The following is a 16,889-nucleotide window of genomic DNA, read 5'->3' on the forward strand; positions in this document are numbered from 1 at the left end:
GCCCTCATTTGAAAGACAGTACTTCCTTGGCATTGAAGTTATCAGCCTAGATAATGTGCTTACATCCATAATGGGACTTGAACCCATAACCTTTTGACCCTGAGGGAAGAAGTGTTACCAACTGAGCCAAACTGACACTGAGAAGAAATTTAAAGTCCAACAATTACAGGCTTTCGATCTCACTAGGAAAAGATGGAATATATACTTGTCTATTTGTGGATAAAGGTCTCCCTGGCTGACAAGAGATCCAAAATATTCAACCCCACAGTTTTCATAGAAAAATGATTCACCAAGCTGTGCTGGTAAAAATCCTTAATCGCATGTAATTAAAAAAAGAGAATTTAATTTACCATCAACCAACGGCTCCATTTATTAATAAGAAGCATAACTGAATGCAAACCTGAAAAGACTGGTAAAACTTTTATAATGTAACATGACTTATTCAGTCACAGTGAGGCACTATGGAAATCCACATATAAAGAAATAGCAATACTGATCCTCCTTCTGTAGTATTCTCAGGTACAAGGATCTGTTGGGAAAGCATAGAAGGGCTTTTCTGCCAGAATCTCACGATACTGTCCAGCTCCAATGCTCTCGGATCTTCAACAGAACCTGTGGAGCTGTTTGTTTGCATATGTTGTCAACAGGCCCAGCTCTAGGTAACCCCACATGTGGGAGAGGGACTGCAATAACTTCTCAGTTGACAGCCACAGAAAGAAAAATACATGGATTAACTCTCCGCTACCCACATACACAAAATTAGCTGGTGTGTTATGTAATTAAAAATAGATGGCAATGAACAATTTCAAGGCAGGAATGTAATTTTGTGATTTAAGATGTTACATGATTCATTCAAGTCGGATTCCTGTCTTTCAATCACTTTTATGCAAACCAGTATTCAAAGACTCTCCAACTCAGAAGGTTTGCATTGAATAACTGATCAGCAGGGTCCCAGGATCGATCACTTGTCTGTACTGCAATCGCTGATCTCAGCTGGGGCAGTACAACTGGCCTCATAGCTCCTGGGTTGGGGAGGTGAGGGTAGTCAGCGTTCCCCATCCTCATATATCACTACCCTTGCTGGGAAGCAGAGAGGGGAAAAATAATCATGTGACATGACAGAACTCGGCTCAGTTCTCAGCTGTGATCAAACAGCCTGCAAGAATCACTTCCAAGGCTGACCAGTGAATAATAGCCATGGGAGTGAGGTACTCATAGGTGCCTCGTGCTCATGGAACCATGTCATAGGAAAGAGTCACAGCCTCAAGTATAAAATAAAAATGTGATTTATATTTTTATAAAGCAGCTTCAGTGCTAAGTATTCCAATCACCCTGGTCATAAAGTGTAAATGATGACTGTGTGGGCAGACTTGTGCTATAAACTCCTGCACTCTTAGCTTAATTTCACAGGGGACCCTCCACAGCCAAAGACAAAACCTTGAACCTACTTGTCTGTATTGGACTGAAGCCCAGAGGCCAGTATTCAAACCTTACTACACCAACCACTTCTTTGAAATGCTGAGTTTAATCTTCCTTACAATGAAAAAGCTTATTAAACAAACACAATTCCCTCAAATTACAATCATAAAGATCCTTAACGGTGTTTTAACAGTTACTAATCTCGAAATTTGTGCTTTAATAAAAACAAACACTAGATAAACGGTTTAGTCAGGTTCTTTATTAAACTATTTTCTTTGAGGAGCACAATGCAGATTCTTGCTGGTTTCTCATCCTGCAGCATGCTGAATTTAATATTTAAAACAGCAAATCCAACTTCCTCTACTTATAAAGGTAGATACATTGTAGGCAAACAGAACTTGGAACAACACGCAGCACCTTTACATCTAGTGATCTTTAAGTAACCAAATATTTTACAGCCAGTATGATCTAAAGTTCTAAGCATTCAAACCTTCTCATAAATATTTACAAATGTTACATTTTGTTAGATGGAGTTTTTCCTCCTTGTGTTTATGGAATAGGTTTGTTACACAATGCCTTGCACTGTAAACTATTCTGCAATCTGACCACAGAATGCACTAAACAACACAACACACTAATTAATCCTAGCTGCCAGTTTTAATGTTTGAGGGACCTTGCAACCCAAAATTAAAATTAAAAATGTAACTTAACAGAACTCATTACAATGACTAATAAACCAAAAGTCTTGTTGCTCTTATGTGACAGTGTGCAATTTAAAATGGCATTCATAAAACAAATACTATTGCTGCAGATCAGTAACAGTTGGTCAATTTGAATTGACCTAGTAAGAAACTTAAGAGGTAGCCATAAAAATATTATAATAGACCTTTCAATAAGATTTAGAGATGGTCCCAATATATAGACGTCTGTTATGTAAACATATTGCTTCACTGTGATTTTACAAGTTCCTGATATATTTCATTAAAATGACAATTATTGTAGGCTCCATACTAGTCTGACATTATATTTCATCTATTTACAGCCATTTGCTGTCTCTCACCTTCACACAATACACACAACACAGCCTATAGTTTTATAGCACGTTGGCCATTTTCCACTGCATCAATGACACAGCTTACAAAAAATTTTAGGTCGGTAATCAATTGAAAATGAAAGTCCATTTTATCAGTATATATACGGTAGTAATATCTGGCACACAAAGTTTTTCAATGCAATATAAAAAGATGGTTCTATTATTTTGTTGGCTGACATTTCTATTAAAAAAATGACTATTTTGGAGCATGTGGTTTGTTGAACACATTTTGGCCTACAGACAATATTTATTCAGTTGTGCATATTCCAAATGTTGCATTTGAATAATTGCTGGCATAAGATTGTTTAATATATTATAGAGTAGATCTTCTCTATAATGCTGGCTTTGGCACCTATACAAAAGAGATTTTACAGCAGGGGGCACATTATGTAGTCCACATCATATGGTTTCTCTATTAATGAGGCAACCACAAACATGCTTGCTGCATCAGTGGTTTAGTACAGCAAAGTGCTCCGCAGAACCTCCATATAAAAATTCACTTGCTGCTATGCCTCTACTAAAAATACATTGTGAGCAACTATTCTCCCTGATATAAAACCAGCAAATTTAATTTCCAATAGTACAATTCTGTACGGTGTGCAAACAATTTCCACACTTCAATGTAAAAGGGTAGCAAGTACGTAAAAAAGATTAGGGAAGCCATCAATGCAAACACTTGTGTATGTCATCTTCCTTGTTCAAAACCTTCTGGTCCAACAATTTAAATGATGGATTTAGTTACTTTGAGCCTTTTGCTTTCGATTAACGCTGATTACTTAAAAGCCTCAGCTGCCAAACATTCTGTTGTATTTAGCTGGATTCAGCTGATTCTCTGATTTTTGCGTGCAGTGCACCACAAGTCTTCTTTGCATCACCCAACAACATGGCAGTGTTGGGTTTGTAAAATACTGGATTGTCAACAGCAGCATAGCCGACTCCCAGAGATCTCTTCATCACAACAACCTGGAAAAACAACAACAATATGTCAGTCACGAGCCAGTAACTGAGGGCTCTGCCAGTAGCTCAGTGGATAAATAAACACATCAGGACTGTCCCAGGTTTGATCCCTAGCCTGTTCTGAGTGATCTCAGCCAGGGCAATAATCGGGTTGCTACAAACGGCCTGGCTGAGATCAGGTATCCCTGGCCTAGGGAGAGAAAAAATCCCTGCCTCCGACTGCTAATCAGTGATCACTACTGAAAGACAGTGCGCACACATCAGCTGACGGCAGGATCTGTCTCAGCTGTGATGCCTCCCATGGTCGCACTGCCTGCCAGCACTCACCATCCAACTTCCACAAATGAAGAATGAGCAGAAGAAGAGACTTGGGGTGTGTTAGATCCGTGTATCTTGATGTTGTGTGTCCTTCAATAACTAGACACGAGACTGCAGGGAACAATCAACAGGTGTTCACTGGATGAGGGTTACTCTAAAACTAAACGTACAGATCCCTACTCAGGGTTTATATACAGGTGTGGTCACTGCCGGTACTACAGTATACAGGAGCTGTAAAAAGTAGTTCTCCCCTTAAAGGTACATACACTACAATTCCTCCCCTTTTAGATTAACAGTACCATAACATTCATTTAACAATTAACACTTTTAACATGCACATTAAATAAAATAGTCCATTTATAAATTCAGTCTTTGGGGCGGCTTCCTGATCCTTTCTGGATAGCGCCTTTCCTGAGTGTCTTGCTCTTGGTGCGGAGGCCCTGTCGTCAGTTGGTTCATCAGCTTCCGATACTACTGTTTCTGGTGTAGATGCTACCTGTATGTCAGGTTCATCACCAGGTACGCGAGACATGGGGTTGACTCGTTCCTGTGACTCTAGGATCTGGTCGACATGGCATCTCACAATGTTCTCCCCAACATCCACTGTGTACATTAGTGGCCCCTGCCGTGTGCATATCGTTCCTGGTTGCTATTTCTCTGTTCGGTAGTCACGGGCCAAGACTGGTTGCCCTACATTGAAGCTCCTTGTCGGCTTCTCATTGATGTGCTGGAATTGCTTATTCTCAACATCTCTTCGTACATTTGGTCTGAGCAAATCCAGACGAGATCTCAACCTTCGGTTAAAGAACATCATGGCCGGGGTCTGGTTGGTTTCTGCATGTGTCGCATTTCTGTAGGCTAACAGGAAATTGTCCACCTTATACTGCAGTGGAATGTCGTCATCGCACATGGCCCTTACTGCTTTCTTAAAGGTTTGTACGAACCTCTCAGCCAATCCATTTGTGGCTGGGTGATACGGGGCGGATGTGTAATGCCTTACCCCATTCCTTTTCATGAATCTTCGAAACTCTTCGGACACAAACTGTGGTCCGTTATCAGAGCAAATCTGCTCTGGCAAGCCGTTCCTGGCAAATATGGTCCGTAGGACTGCAATAGTTTTCTCCGTGGTGGTGGACGACATTTTGATCACCTCAGGCCATTTCGAGTGCACATCCACGGCTATTAAAAACATTGTCCATGAATGGACCAGCAAAATCAATATGCACCCGTTGCCATGGAGATGAGGGCCACTCCCATGGGTGTAGAGGGGCATGTGGTGGTGCATTTTGGACCTTCTGGCATCCTGAGCAGCTCTTTGTCAGGTCCTCGATTTGCTGATCGATCCCCGGCCACCACACATAAGCCCTAGCAAGGCTTTTCATTTTCACCCCTCCCAGATGGCCTTCGTGAAGCTCATTTAGCACTTTCTCCGTTACCTTGGGTGGAATTACCACTCGGGATCCACACATCAAGGTCCCCTGGCATACTGACAACTGTTCTCTCCTGGATGAGAATGCTGGCAACAGTGAGTCGCCATGTGTTGGCCATCCCTTCACCGTCAAGTCATATACCCGAGACAGTGTCGGGTCATTTCGGGTCTCCTTCTCTATATCAGTGTTAGTTACTGGCAAGCGTTCAATTATAGTCGAATAAAATATTTCGACAGGGTCCACTGCTGGTGCTTCCTCCGCGGTAGGCAGTGGCAGGCGTGATAGCCCATCAGCGTTTCCATGCTGTTTCGTGCCCTTATACTCGATTTCATACTGGTTCGCCCCTAGAAAAAGGGACCATCTTTGTAGCTGTTGCGCAGTCATCACCGGAACGCCCTTCTTTGGATTAAAGATGGAGACAAGTGGTTGGTGGTCAGTCAGCAAGGTGAACTTCTGCCCGTGCAGATAGTGGTTGATCTTTTTCACTCCCCACACTAGGCTGAGGGCCTCCCTGTCAATCTGGGCGTAGTTACGCTCGGCTGAGGCTAGTGACCGAGACGCAAAGGCTACCGGCCTCTCCGAGCCGTCCGGGAATTTGTGCGACAGCACCGCTCCAATGCCATAGGGTGATGCATCACACGCCAACCGAATTGGTACTGCTGGGTTGAAATGAGCCAACACCTCTTTTGATGTGATCAATTCTTTGCACTTCTGGAAAGCTCGTTTACATTCGTCATTCCACTTCCATGGTACCCCCGTTTGCAGTAGGGTGTTCAGTGGGTGTAGTACTGTAGACAAATTCGGCAAGAACTTATGGTAGTAGTTGACCAGCCCGAGGAACGACCTCAGTTGGGACACATTTTCTGGCGCTGGAGCCTTGACTACTGCTTCAATCTTTTCAGGGGACTTATGTAACCCCTCTTCATCAATAATGTGGCCACAATACGAGATCTGCTTCTGGAAAAACTCGCATTTGTGGCAATTTGCTCGGAGCCCATATTCCTTCAATCTAGTGAGCACCTGCTCCAGGTTGACAAGGTGATCACTGTCATTTTCGCCCGTGACCAGGATGTCGTCCAAATAACACTGGGTCCCTGGAATCCCTTGCAGGACTTGATCCATTGCCCTTTGCCAAATAGCCGGAGCTGATGCTACCCCGAACACCAGCCGGTTGTATTGGTAGAGGCCTTTATGAGTGTTTATCGTGAGGTACTGTTTCGAGGCTTCTTCTACCTCCATTTGCAGGTACGCCTGGGCCAGATCAATCTTAGTGAAGCGTTTCCCTCCAGATAGCGAGGCGAAAATATCCTCAATTCGTGGAAGCGGATATTGCACCGTGTGAAGGACTGGGTTCACTGTCAGCTTAAAATCCCCACAGATGCGGACCTTCTTTGGTTCCCCAGGCGTATTACTCAACGACCTCTTCATTACGGGAACGATGGGTGTAGCCCACTCGCTCCAGTCCACTTTAGACAGTACTCCTGAACGTTCCAAACCTTCCAGCTCTGCTTTGACGGCTGGGCGGATCGCATAAGGCACTGGTCTGGCCTTAAAAAACTTTGGGCTTGCATTTTCCTCTATTTTGATCGTCGCTGTTATGCCTTTTAGTGTTCCGAGTCCCTCCTGGAACACTTCTTGTGCGTCAGTTAGCATTTTTGACAGTCGTCCAGGTGTGACGTCGTCATCCTTTTTGGCATCTACAGTCAGTGCTTGTATGGAATGCCAATCTAGCTGTATCTTCCGGATCCATTCACGTCCTAGTAGTGGTGGTCCTCCATCTGGCAATACATATAGGTCCATTTTTGGTGTTTCCTTGCCGTTATATATAACGTTCACCCTTATTTTTCCTTTGGGGTAGACTTTTTTCCCCGTGTACGTCTTCAAGACAATCTCTGTATCTCTCAAGGGTATGTGTGAGAATAGCCGCTTGTAGTCCCTTCGGTTTATGACTGTTAGGGCTGATCCTGTGTCCAATTCCATTTTCACTTGGACTCCGGCTATCTTGAGCGTGACCCAGATAGTTTGGTGATCCTCTGTTTTGATCACCTTATGTAGTTGCAGACAACCCAGCTCCTTGCTTCCGGAGCCTGTATCACTTTTCTGTTCGTCTGAACTACTCTCCGTCACCTTATGTACCTTCTTGTACTTCTCCTGTGGAGATTTCTTGCTGCTGGTTTTCTTTCCCGACCTGCAGACTCTTGCTATGTGTCCTACTTTTCCACACTGTCTGCACACTTTGTCCTTGAACCAGCAATCATTATGGTCGTGTGTTGTTCTGCCACAGCGATAGCACTTCACTGCTCCGTATGACATTTCGTTTGTGCCATATTCTTGCGGTCTCCGTTGTATCTCTGCAGCGCCCCGTGCGGCTGCTTCGTGTGATACTGCCATGCTGAAAGCCTTGTTCAGCGTAAGATCCTTTTCTGATAGAAGCCGTTTCTGGGTTCCTTCACTTTGAAGCCCACACACAAACTTGTCCCTTAAAGTATCTGCTAGTCCCGTTCCAAACTGGCAGTGTTTCGATAGCTTGCGCAGTTCCGTTAAATACTCAGCATTACTTTCATCTTTATGCTGGTTCCTTTTGTGAAACTTAAATCTTTCTGCTATCAGCAGCGGTGTGGGGTTTAAGTGGTCCTGTAGGATTGACACTATGTTTCCAAAATCCTTTTCCACTGGCTTCTCTGGGGTTACTAGGTTTCACAGTAAGCCATACGTTTTTGCACCCATTGAATTCAACAATACCAGTGCTTTCCTCTCATCTGGCACTTCATTCGCCTTGCAGTACACTTCTATGCGTTCGACATATGTCGTCCAATCTTCGACTTCATTGTCGAACGCTGTGATACTGCCATTCTTCGGCATCCCTGGGTGTGGTTAGACTGGCTCAAAATGGCGTTTTCCCGCGCTCTCTCTTCTTCTCCACTGCAGCTCAAAATGGCGTTTTCCCGCGCTCTCCCTTCTTCTCCGCTGCGACTCAAAATGGCGTTTTCCCGCGCTCTCCCTTCTTCTCCGCTGTGGCTCAAAATGGCGTTTTCCCACGCTCTCCCTTCTTCTCCGCTGCGGCTCAAAATGCCGTCTCCCGTGCTTTCCTTTCTTCCCCGCTGACGCTGCTCGGCCCTTGAACACCGGCTGCGCTCTGCGCGTTTTCCATTCTTTCCCACTGACGCTGCTCATCCCTTGAACACCGGCTGCGTTCTGTGCATTTTCCTGCGCGCCTCTCTCTCTCATTGACGCTGCTCGGTCCTGAACACCGGCTGCGCCCTGTGCGCTCTACCCTCTCTCTTCTCCCGTCGACGCCGCTCGGTCCTGAACACCGGCTGCGCCCTGTGCGCTCTACCCTCTCTCTTATCCCATCGACGCTGCTCGGCCTTTTTCTGTGCCGTCGGTCGGCTCTAGCCGCCGCTGTCCGGGAAGGGTCTGCGCCGTACCTGTTGCCAGCCCGTTTCGCTGGACCACCATGACTGGAGAACCAAGCCCAGCTCTCAACAGCCTCCCCTGCGATGCTCAAGTCTCCGCTGGATGGTCGACGCCCGTGCTTCTAGACTCGGCCTTCTTCTTTCACTTTTCTCCAGGAGCGAATCCCTGGGAGGTGATGCAGAGTTGCAGGTAGGTATGAATCTTCTCGTCGCCAATGTTAGATCCGTGTATCTTGATGTTGTGTGTCCTTCAATAACTAGACACGAGACTGCAGGGAACAATCAACAGGTGTTTACTGGATGAGGGTTACTCTAAAACTAAACGTACAGATCCCTACTCAGGGTTTATATACAGGTGTGGTCACTGCCGGTACTACAGTATACAGGAGCTGTAAAAAGTAGTTCTCCCCTTAAAGGTACATACACTACAGGGTGAGGATGGGAGTCCTTCATAGAACTGTCAGGAAGATGGATTCAGTTGCACTGATTGTTGTCAATCAGTTTACAGAGATGTAAACTGATACACTCTGTCACTGAGAAGGACAAGAGCCGCAATGACATGGGAAATCCAACACCTCTAAGTTACATCACATCCTGACTCTGACACATAGCTAGCTATTCCTTCATTGTTGCTGGGTCAATATCCTGGAATTCCCCACCTAATACTATTTTGGGAGTACCATCACCACAAGAATTGTAGCGGTTCGAGGAGAAGGCCCACCACCACCTACTCAGTGTAAGAAATGCGCACTTGCCTGTGTTACCCACATGCTGAGATCAAATCATTTAAGAAAGTTACATAAAGGATCATTTATCTGTCACTCCTTTCAAACAAGGTGCTGATAAGGAGGCAAAACTGCTTATCTCACCTGTTCAAAATCCTACAAATGACCCAAAAAAACATGTTTTACAGAATATTGCGCTAACACCCATTTCTAGTAGTTTGTCTTCTAATCTCTTTTTAGTTTGTTTCTACTTGATTTTGTAGACAGTGGGTGGTGGTGGATGATGTAACTGGAGGCTCACACCACAAATGTAATCTCAATCCCAGTAATGTTAAAATTAGTCGTGTTTCAAAATCATCAGCCAAAAGTCTGTCAACTATTTTTAAAACACTTGTGTTTTTTGTTTTTCTAAAGAAAGGTATCTAATATTCGCATGTACATATCAGCCACACTTTTTAGGGGGGCTGGTGGGTATTATATGAGAAAAGGAAGAGGGAAGTATACAGTACAGTATTTGCCTTTAGGATACGTCTGTATCCATACACATGTTGATAATACATTTAATTTGGACCACTGTAAGTGTGAAATAAATCAGGTCACTCATCGTCATTTATATGCAACTTCCACATAAAAACCACGCTTCAACCCTGCCCAAAATTTCCATTCCCTTGCCACTAACTCCATTCCTTTCCCTGCCAGATCACTTCAGCTGAATTACAGGCTGTGCAAGACCTCAGGTGTCCTGTTCCACAGAGTTGAATTTCAAATACCATTTCCAAGCCATTACCAGAACTGCATACCTCCACCATTGCAAGCCTTTGCCTCTATCTCACCCTCATTGCGGTCGAAACCCTTAACCATGCTTTTGTCACCTCTAGACTAGATTGGCCGCTCAGCCTGCACAAGCTCCACCTTGTCCAGACTTTGCCTACATTCTGTCCCGCATTAAGCCCTACTTGTCCATCACTCCTCTCCTCACTAATCTACCCTGGCTCCCAGTCTTCCGATACATCAAATTTAAATTCCTCGGCGTAATCTGCTAATCCCTCCATAGCCTCACCCCACCCTACCTCTCCAACCTTCGTGTGCCTCAAGTTCCCTCCCATGCCCTCCAATTATCTGGCCTTTCATCTCCCACCCCACCTCCCCCCCCCACCCCATCCAACACCTTCCCACTGCACTGTTGATGGTAGAGTCTTTAAGTGCCTTGTTCCCACTCTCTGGAACTATCTCCGCCTCCCTATTTCACCCTCCATCATTAACAACCTTCTGAAAATCCAACGCTTTGGTCACTTCACTTAACTCCTCCAGAATTAGCATTCCTCTCATTCTCTACTTGGGCCATCTTTCTGCGTTAAACCTTTGAAGCCCTAGTCCTTATTAAAACCATTACTCTCTCTCACTCTGGCCGTTCCCCCGGTACGGCCTTCACCTTCACTCCCTTAAGTCCAAGGGACGCAGACTTGAACAGGTATGGTGGACAACTGGTTTAGCCATTCACCGCCAGATCTGGTTGGGCCACATAAAGCATTATCGGGTCCTACTTTTGTCTGCCAAAACTGCTCACTATTCCACGATCATTCTGGAATGCAAAGATAACTCCCGTCTTCTATTCTCTACTGCTCACCGTCTTCTTAAATCCCTCTCCCCTGTTTCCTCCACCCTCACCTCCAACAAGTGCTAGGACTCATGGACTTCTTTGTCTCTTAAGATTGAGACCATCCCATCAGCTGCCTCTGTCACTTCCCTTCCTTCCCCTAGCCCACCAGGCCAAACTTCCTCTAAGGTTCCCCCCTGCCCTAGCCCTGAACTTGCATCTTTCTCCAGTTTCTCGCCAATCTCCCCTCATGATCTCACCATGCTTATCTTATCCACGAGACCACCTCCTGCTCCCTCAACCCTATTCCCACTAAACTGCTGACCATCCAACTTCCTTTTCTGGCTCCCATGTTAGCTGATATTGTTAACGGTTCTCTCTCCTCAGGTACAGCTCCCTTCCTTCAAATTTGCCGTCATTACCCCTCTCCTCAAAAAATAATCCTTGATTCCCTCCGTCCTTGCAAACTACCGCCCCATCTCCAACCTCCCTTTCTTCTCCAAAGTCCTTGAATGTGTTGTCGCCTTCCAAATCCGTGGCCATCTTTCCTGGAATTTCATGCTTGAGTCCCTCCAATCCGGTTTCTGCCCCTGCCACAGTACCAAAATGGCTCTCATCAAAGTCACAAATTACATCCTTTGTGACTGTGACAAAGGTAAACTATCCCTCCTCATCTTCTCGGCCTGAGCAGCCTTTGACACGGTTGACCACTCCATCCTCCTCCAATGCCTCTCCACCATCGCCCAGCTGGGTGGGACTGCACTCGCCTGGTTCCATTCTTATCTATCTAATCGTAGCCAGAAAACCACCTGCAATGGCTTCTCTTCCCGCTCCTGCATCGTTACCTCTGGCGTCCCGCAAAGATCTATCCTTGGCCCCCTCCTATTTCTCATCTACATGCTGCCTCTTGGCGACATCATCTGAAAACACAGCGTCAGCTTCCACATGTACGCTGACGACACCCAACTCTACCTCACTACCTCTTCTCTCGACCCCTCCATGGTCTCTAAATTGTCTGACATCCAGTTCTGGATGAGCAGAAATTTTCTCCAATTACATATTGGGAAGACCAAAACCATTGTCTTCGGTTCCCGCCACAAACTCCGTTCCCTAGCCACTGACTCCATCCCTCTCCCTAGCATTGTCTGAGGCTTAACCAGACTGCTCTCAACCTTGGTGTCATATTTGACCCTGAAATAAGCTACCGACCACATATCCGCAGCATAACTAAGACTGCCTATTTCCACCTCTGCAACATGGCCTGACTCTGCCCCTGCCTCAACTCATCTGCTGTTGAACCCCTCATCTTGTTACCTCTGGACGCGACTATTCCAATGCACTCCTGGCTGGCCTCCCACATTCATTCCATACGTAAACTTGAGATCATCCAAAACTCTGCTGTCCGTGTTCTTACTCACACCACGTCCCGTTCACCCATCATCCCAGTGCTCGTTGACCTACATTGGCTCCCGGTTAAGCAATGCCTCAATTTAAAAATTCTCATCCTTGTTTTCAAATCTCTCCATGGCCTCGTCCTTCCCTATCTCTGTAATCACCTCCAGCCCCACAACCCTCCGAGATATCGGCGCTCCTCAAATTCTGCCCTCTTGAGTATCCCTGATTATAACCACTCAACCATCGGTGGTCGTGCCTTCTATTGCCTAGGCCCTAAGCTCTGGAATTCCCTGCTGAAACCTCTCCACCTCTCTACCATTCTTTCCTCCTTTAAGACGCTCCTTAAAACCTACCTCTTTGACCAAGCTTTTGGTCATCTGCCTCAATTTCTCGTTATGTGGCTCAGTGTCAAATTTTTTGTCTTACAACACTCCTGTGAAGCACCTTGGGATATTTTACTACATTAGAGGTGCTATATAAATACAAGTTGTTGTTGTTAAAAGTGCGATAGAAATGCAAGTTGTTATTAGTGGTGGTTCCATGGCCACTGGCCACCCTTCATTATTTATGTGTAAGGCTCAACAATAAGTCAGATGGTGATTGCAGATAGCACTGCAGATAGGACAGTGGTGAGAAGCTGAAGCCCTGGTCAATTCTTCCCTCTGTAACCGGGGCACAGAGGCCAATCATAGCAACCCACCATTGTCCCAGGTGAGATCAGTTCATTCAGCACAGACTGGAAACCAAGCCCCCCTACTGGGCTGTCTGTCTGAGTTACTCATGATACATTCACTGAGCCATCAGGGAGCAGCACCTCAACAATCTTGTGACTGAAAGAACTGTAAAACTTTACAGTGGATCTATCCTACCACAAAACCTTGCCCCTTGTAAAATATATCATGATGGAATGAAATCCAAGAGCAACACCTTCACAATGTACAAAAGCAAAATACTCAACTGAGTATTTCCAGCATTTTCTGTTTTTCTTTTACCTTCACATTGTGACGACTAGTAACTTTGAACTGATTGAAACTCAGCAAGATTACTGACTGACAAAAATAATGGCCAATAAATTAGATCAAACATATCTGCTCGTGACAACTAATTGATACAAAATGTTTGCAGTTTTCTTGAGGGGCGAGGAAGGATAGCAGCATTACTTTAATTATCAAAGTAAAAGAAACAAAATTAAGTTATTTCAGGTAGCTTGCCAACTAATTAAGCAATAATTACAACACCAAGCAGATTATACTGTATTAGATTGTTGATTCTAGGTGGTTAATTTGAAGAATGAGTCTGCAGGTCAAGCCCTCGCCCTTAGTTCTCTGATAATGTACATCCAAAGCCTATTATTTCTGCTCCACTTTTCCTACTTAATGTAAGGTCTGGATATAATTGGTCTCTAGTAGGAAAGTCATCTTATTGATTGGCTCAGTACACAAAAGGTGAGCCAAGTGGAAAATGCCCTCTAAGTATATTCCTGGATTATATGTTTATTTGTAGAAATTCGTACTTTTATTTATGTGAGTACATATTTAAAAGCTTACATCTGAAAGCACTCCTTGTCTACAAAACCTTACTTTCTGTCACAGATCGTGTCAATCTTTTCCATTATAAATTCCTATGTCCACAATCAGGAAGAGAATGGCCTATGTAAACTTGTCAAGCTATAATTGCACCCGCCCACCAGTGACGATTCAGTTACACCTAGCTTTGCATCTCCCAGTTTCTCAGTCTGCGCTGCAGAGAAACTCCTGTGTTTAAACAATTCTACTTCTCCGATTCCTAATTTGCTGTCTGTTTTGGCATTTAACTCTGATATTAACTCTAATACTCTGATATTGTAAATAATACAATATCAGAGTATTATATAAAAAAGAACAGAACGAGTGACTTTAAAATGGGGACTGAATCATGTCTGCACATCCTGGTTATATTATCCCCTGCCCTCTAACCTCGCTTCACCTGAAGACTATAGTTGATCTTGACTCGCTGTGTGTGATGCCGCAGGAGATTGACTAGTAGTTTTGAAAAAAATGCAACAAAATGGTGCAATTTCCTCAAAGAAACCTGAATGTTGTACCAAGACATTTGCACCAGCATACAGTGTTCAAGAATGGAAATTCTGGTTGGCTCTGAGGATGCTTTTATTTGTCTGGCAAAGGTTTTATGACGGTTTGCGGAGTTTTTGTATGACAGTATTCCTCAAATTGGTTTTGGAACAGGCAATCAAGTGCCAAATATGAAGGCAGTTTTTGACACCTACCATTCAATATCTTAATAGCATACATCCCAAGTCATTGGCTTTATTTTGTGAATCTTGCTGTTACAAAAAATGGCTTCCCTTCAAACATTATGGGTTAAATTTTAACTCAGCCGTCAGGCGGGCTTTGAGGCGTGTGGGGGGTTAAAATCGCAAAACTTGGGGGTTGGGACCCCCCCCGCCCACCTGGTTCCCGACACCTAGCCATTTTAACCCAGGCATGTCTGATGGTCCCGAATCAGTCCCGCCTGCAACAGGCGGGACTGGTCTTTAGGGCCCTTAAACAGCACTAATTGGCCTTTATAATCCCATTTTAACAGGCCCTTGCCTGTTTAACCCTTTTCCTACGTAAAACACGTCTGGTGGGGATCACGCCTGTGAAACCTGGCGTGAGCACTATTGGCTTGCTGACTATCAGCTGCAGGTCAACCATTAAAGAGGTGATTTGATCAGCCATCATTTGCAGGTGGCAGGACTTTGTTGTTTCAGGCCTGGGGCAACCTTTACCAGGCTTAACCACACCTGTGGAAGGTTGGAGCCTCACACACTTCTCCAGTGTGACCTCCTGCGAAACCCCTCTCGCCACCCTCACTCAGCGCTTCCTCAACTGAGGCATCTACCAGAAGCATAGGAGGCCTTTATTTCCTTCCCTTCTTGGCAGTAGAGGACCTCCAGCACCAGGTGCGGCAGCAGCAGAACCAGGAACAACAGGAGCACCAGCAGCAGCAGGAGCAGGAGCCACAGGCTGCTGCTCACCCACCTGAGGCAGCACAGGCCAGAAGGGGCCAGTGCTTGGAACTGGCATGAGGCAACCTTGCTGCACATCAGGGGGCCATGGGGACCCGTATCTGCAATGGCAGTCCTACTCAGAAGGACTTCCATGAAGGTCTGGTTTCTCTGTTCAATAGATGCCCATTGCTCCTCAAGAGATGTCATTCTATTATGAACACTCACCATGTTTTCCATACCCTGGCGACTTATCTCCTCCATGGAGGTTGCCATCCTTTCCATGGTGATGTGTTCATGCGCCAATGACTCCACAAAGGCTCTGCTCATGTTCGCTATGGACTCCTCCATTCGCTCCACACTCACATCGACCCTGGAGACAAAACTTGCCAGAGACTCCTGCATCTGTTCCTGGAGTTCCAGCCCCGCTGATCTTATGGATGGACCCAGAGGTAGAGGGTCGACATGCAGCTGAGCCGAGCTGGCAGAGTCCTGCGCCCTCCGACTAGCACTCTCCACTGCTGTCCCTGTCTCCACAATCTGCTGATGCTCACTTGTGAGCTGTGATACACCAGATGACAACACTACTCTATGTCCCAAAGGTCCCACCGAGGTGTGAGTGTCTGCGCTGGTGCTGGGTGCGCTCAATTCTGCTGACGCTGCACCCTCAGAGGTTGCAGATTCCTCTGAGGAGTCTGGAAGCTCAGGCTCTTCCTCCTGGACAGTGGGAACGGGGGCTCTCGATGGTCCTGTGGGGGAGTGAAGGAAAGAGTTAGAGATGTGAGGTCAAGGTTACATGCACATTGCATATTGCAGATGATCATAGGTCCATCTGTTATAGCTTCAGAATCATTATCAGCGACTCATGCAATGTCAATGAGAGAGATGGAAAACTATTCTGTCACCAGCTTGCTGTGATGCACCCGTCTGTCCGTCCCCCACTTGCGCCTCATCCTCCAGTCCTACGATCTCCAGGACCGCCTCCTCCCAGGGGGTGAGGTGGGCTACTGATGGTGGCCCTCCTCCTCTCCTCGCTCGTTCTCTTTTATTGTGAGATCTCTTTTCCTGCAATGAGAGAGACAAGTGGAGTTTGAGTGAGAATGAAGGAGTAGGTGTAGAGAATCCATAGCATAGATGCTTAGAAGGAGACAAAGATGGAGTGAGGTGGCAAGACCAAGTGCCCTCCCTGTGTGTTGTCAGTTGTTTTCATAGCATCAGAGTGAGAGGGAGTGTGAGGGCTGCATAGTCGAATAGTTAGGTGAATGTGAGCATAGAGAGAGAGGGAATGGGTAAGGGTGCATGGATGTCAGTGTCAAGTGGGATGTGGAGGAAGAGATTGCTAAAGCTGAGTGCTGGTGAGGAGAGGCAATGGCGATCAGATTGAGAGTGATGGGAACTTCATACTCACTTTTCCAGTGTGCTGAAGGTCATGAAATCTCTTCCTGCACTGTATCCAGGTTCTGCGGGTAGCCGATAAGGAGTTGACCTCCTCTGCCACTTCCAGCCATGCAGCCTTTGTCTGCTGGGGAGGCATCTTCCTCCCTGATGAA

At 45.6% G+C, this 16,889-nt stretch overlaps 1 protein-coding gene across 1 annotated transcript in view; it reads right to left on the reverse strand.

The window, feature by feature from the left end:
• Positions 1 to 1,664: 1,664 nt before the first annotated feature.
• Positions 1,665 to 16,889, reverse strand: part of LOC147123425 (NAD(P) transhydrogenase, mitochondrial-like) — a 285,712-nt gene continuing 270,487 nt past the window's right edge. Inside the window, exon 21 of the mRNA XM_085972697.1 lies at positions 1,665 to 3,475. Coding sequence (XP_085828823.1) covers positions 3,323 to 3,475 — 153 coding nt within the window. The 3' untranslated portion in view covers positions 1,665 to 3,322. The remainder of the gene's footprint in view (positions 3,476 to 16,889) is intronic.

Source organism: Somniosus microcephalus, chromosome 2 (genome assembly GCF_052327205.1).
Source record: "Somniosus microcephalus isolate GS21.2 chromosome 2, FLI_Smic_1.0, whole genome shotgun sequence".
Lineage (NCBI taxonomy): Eukaryota > Metazoa > Chordata > Chondrichthyes > Squaliformes > Somniosidae > Somniosus > Somniosus microcephalus.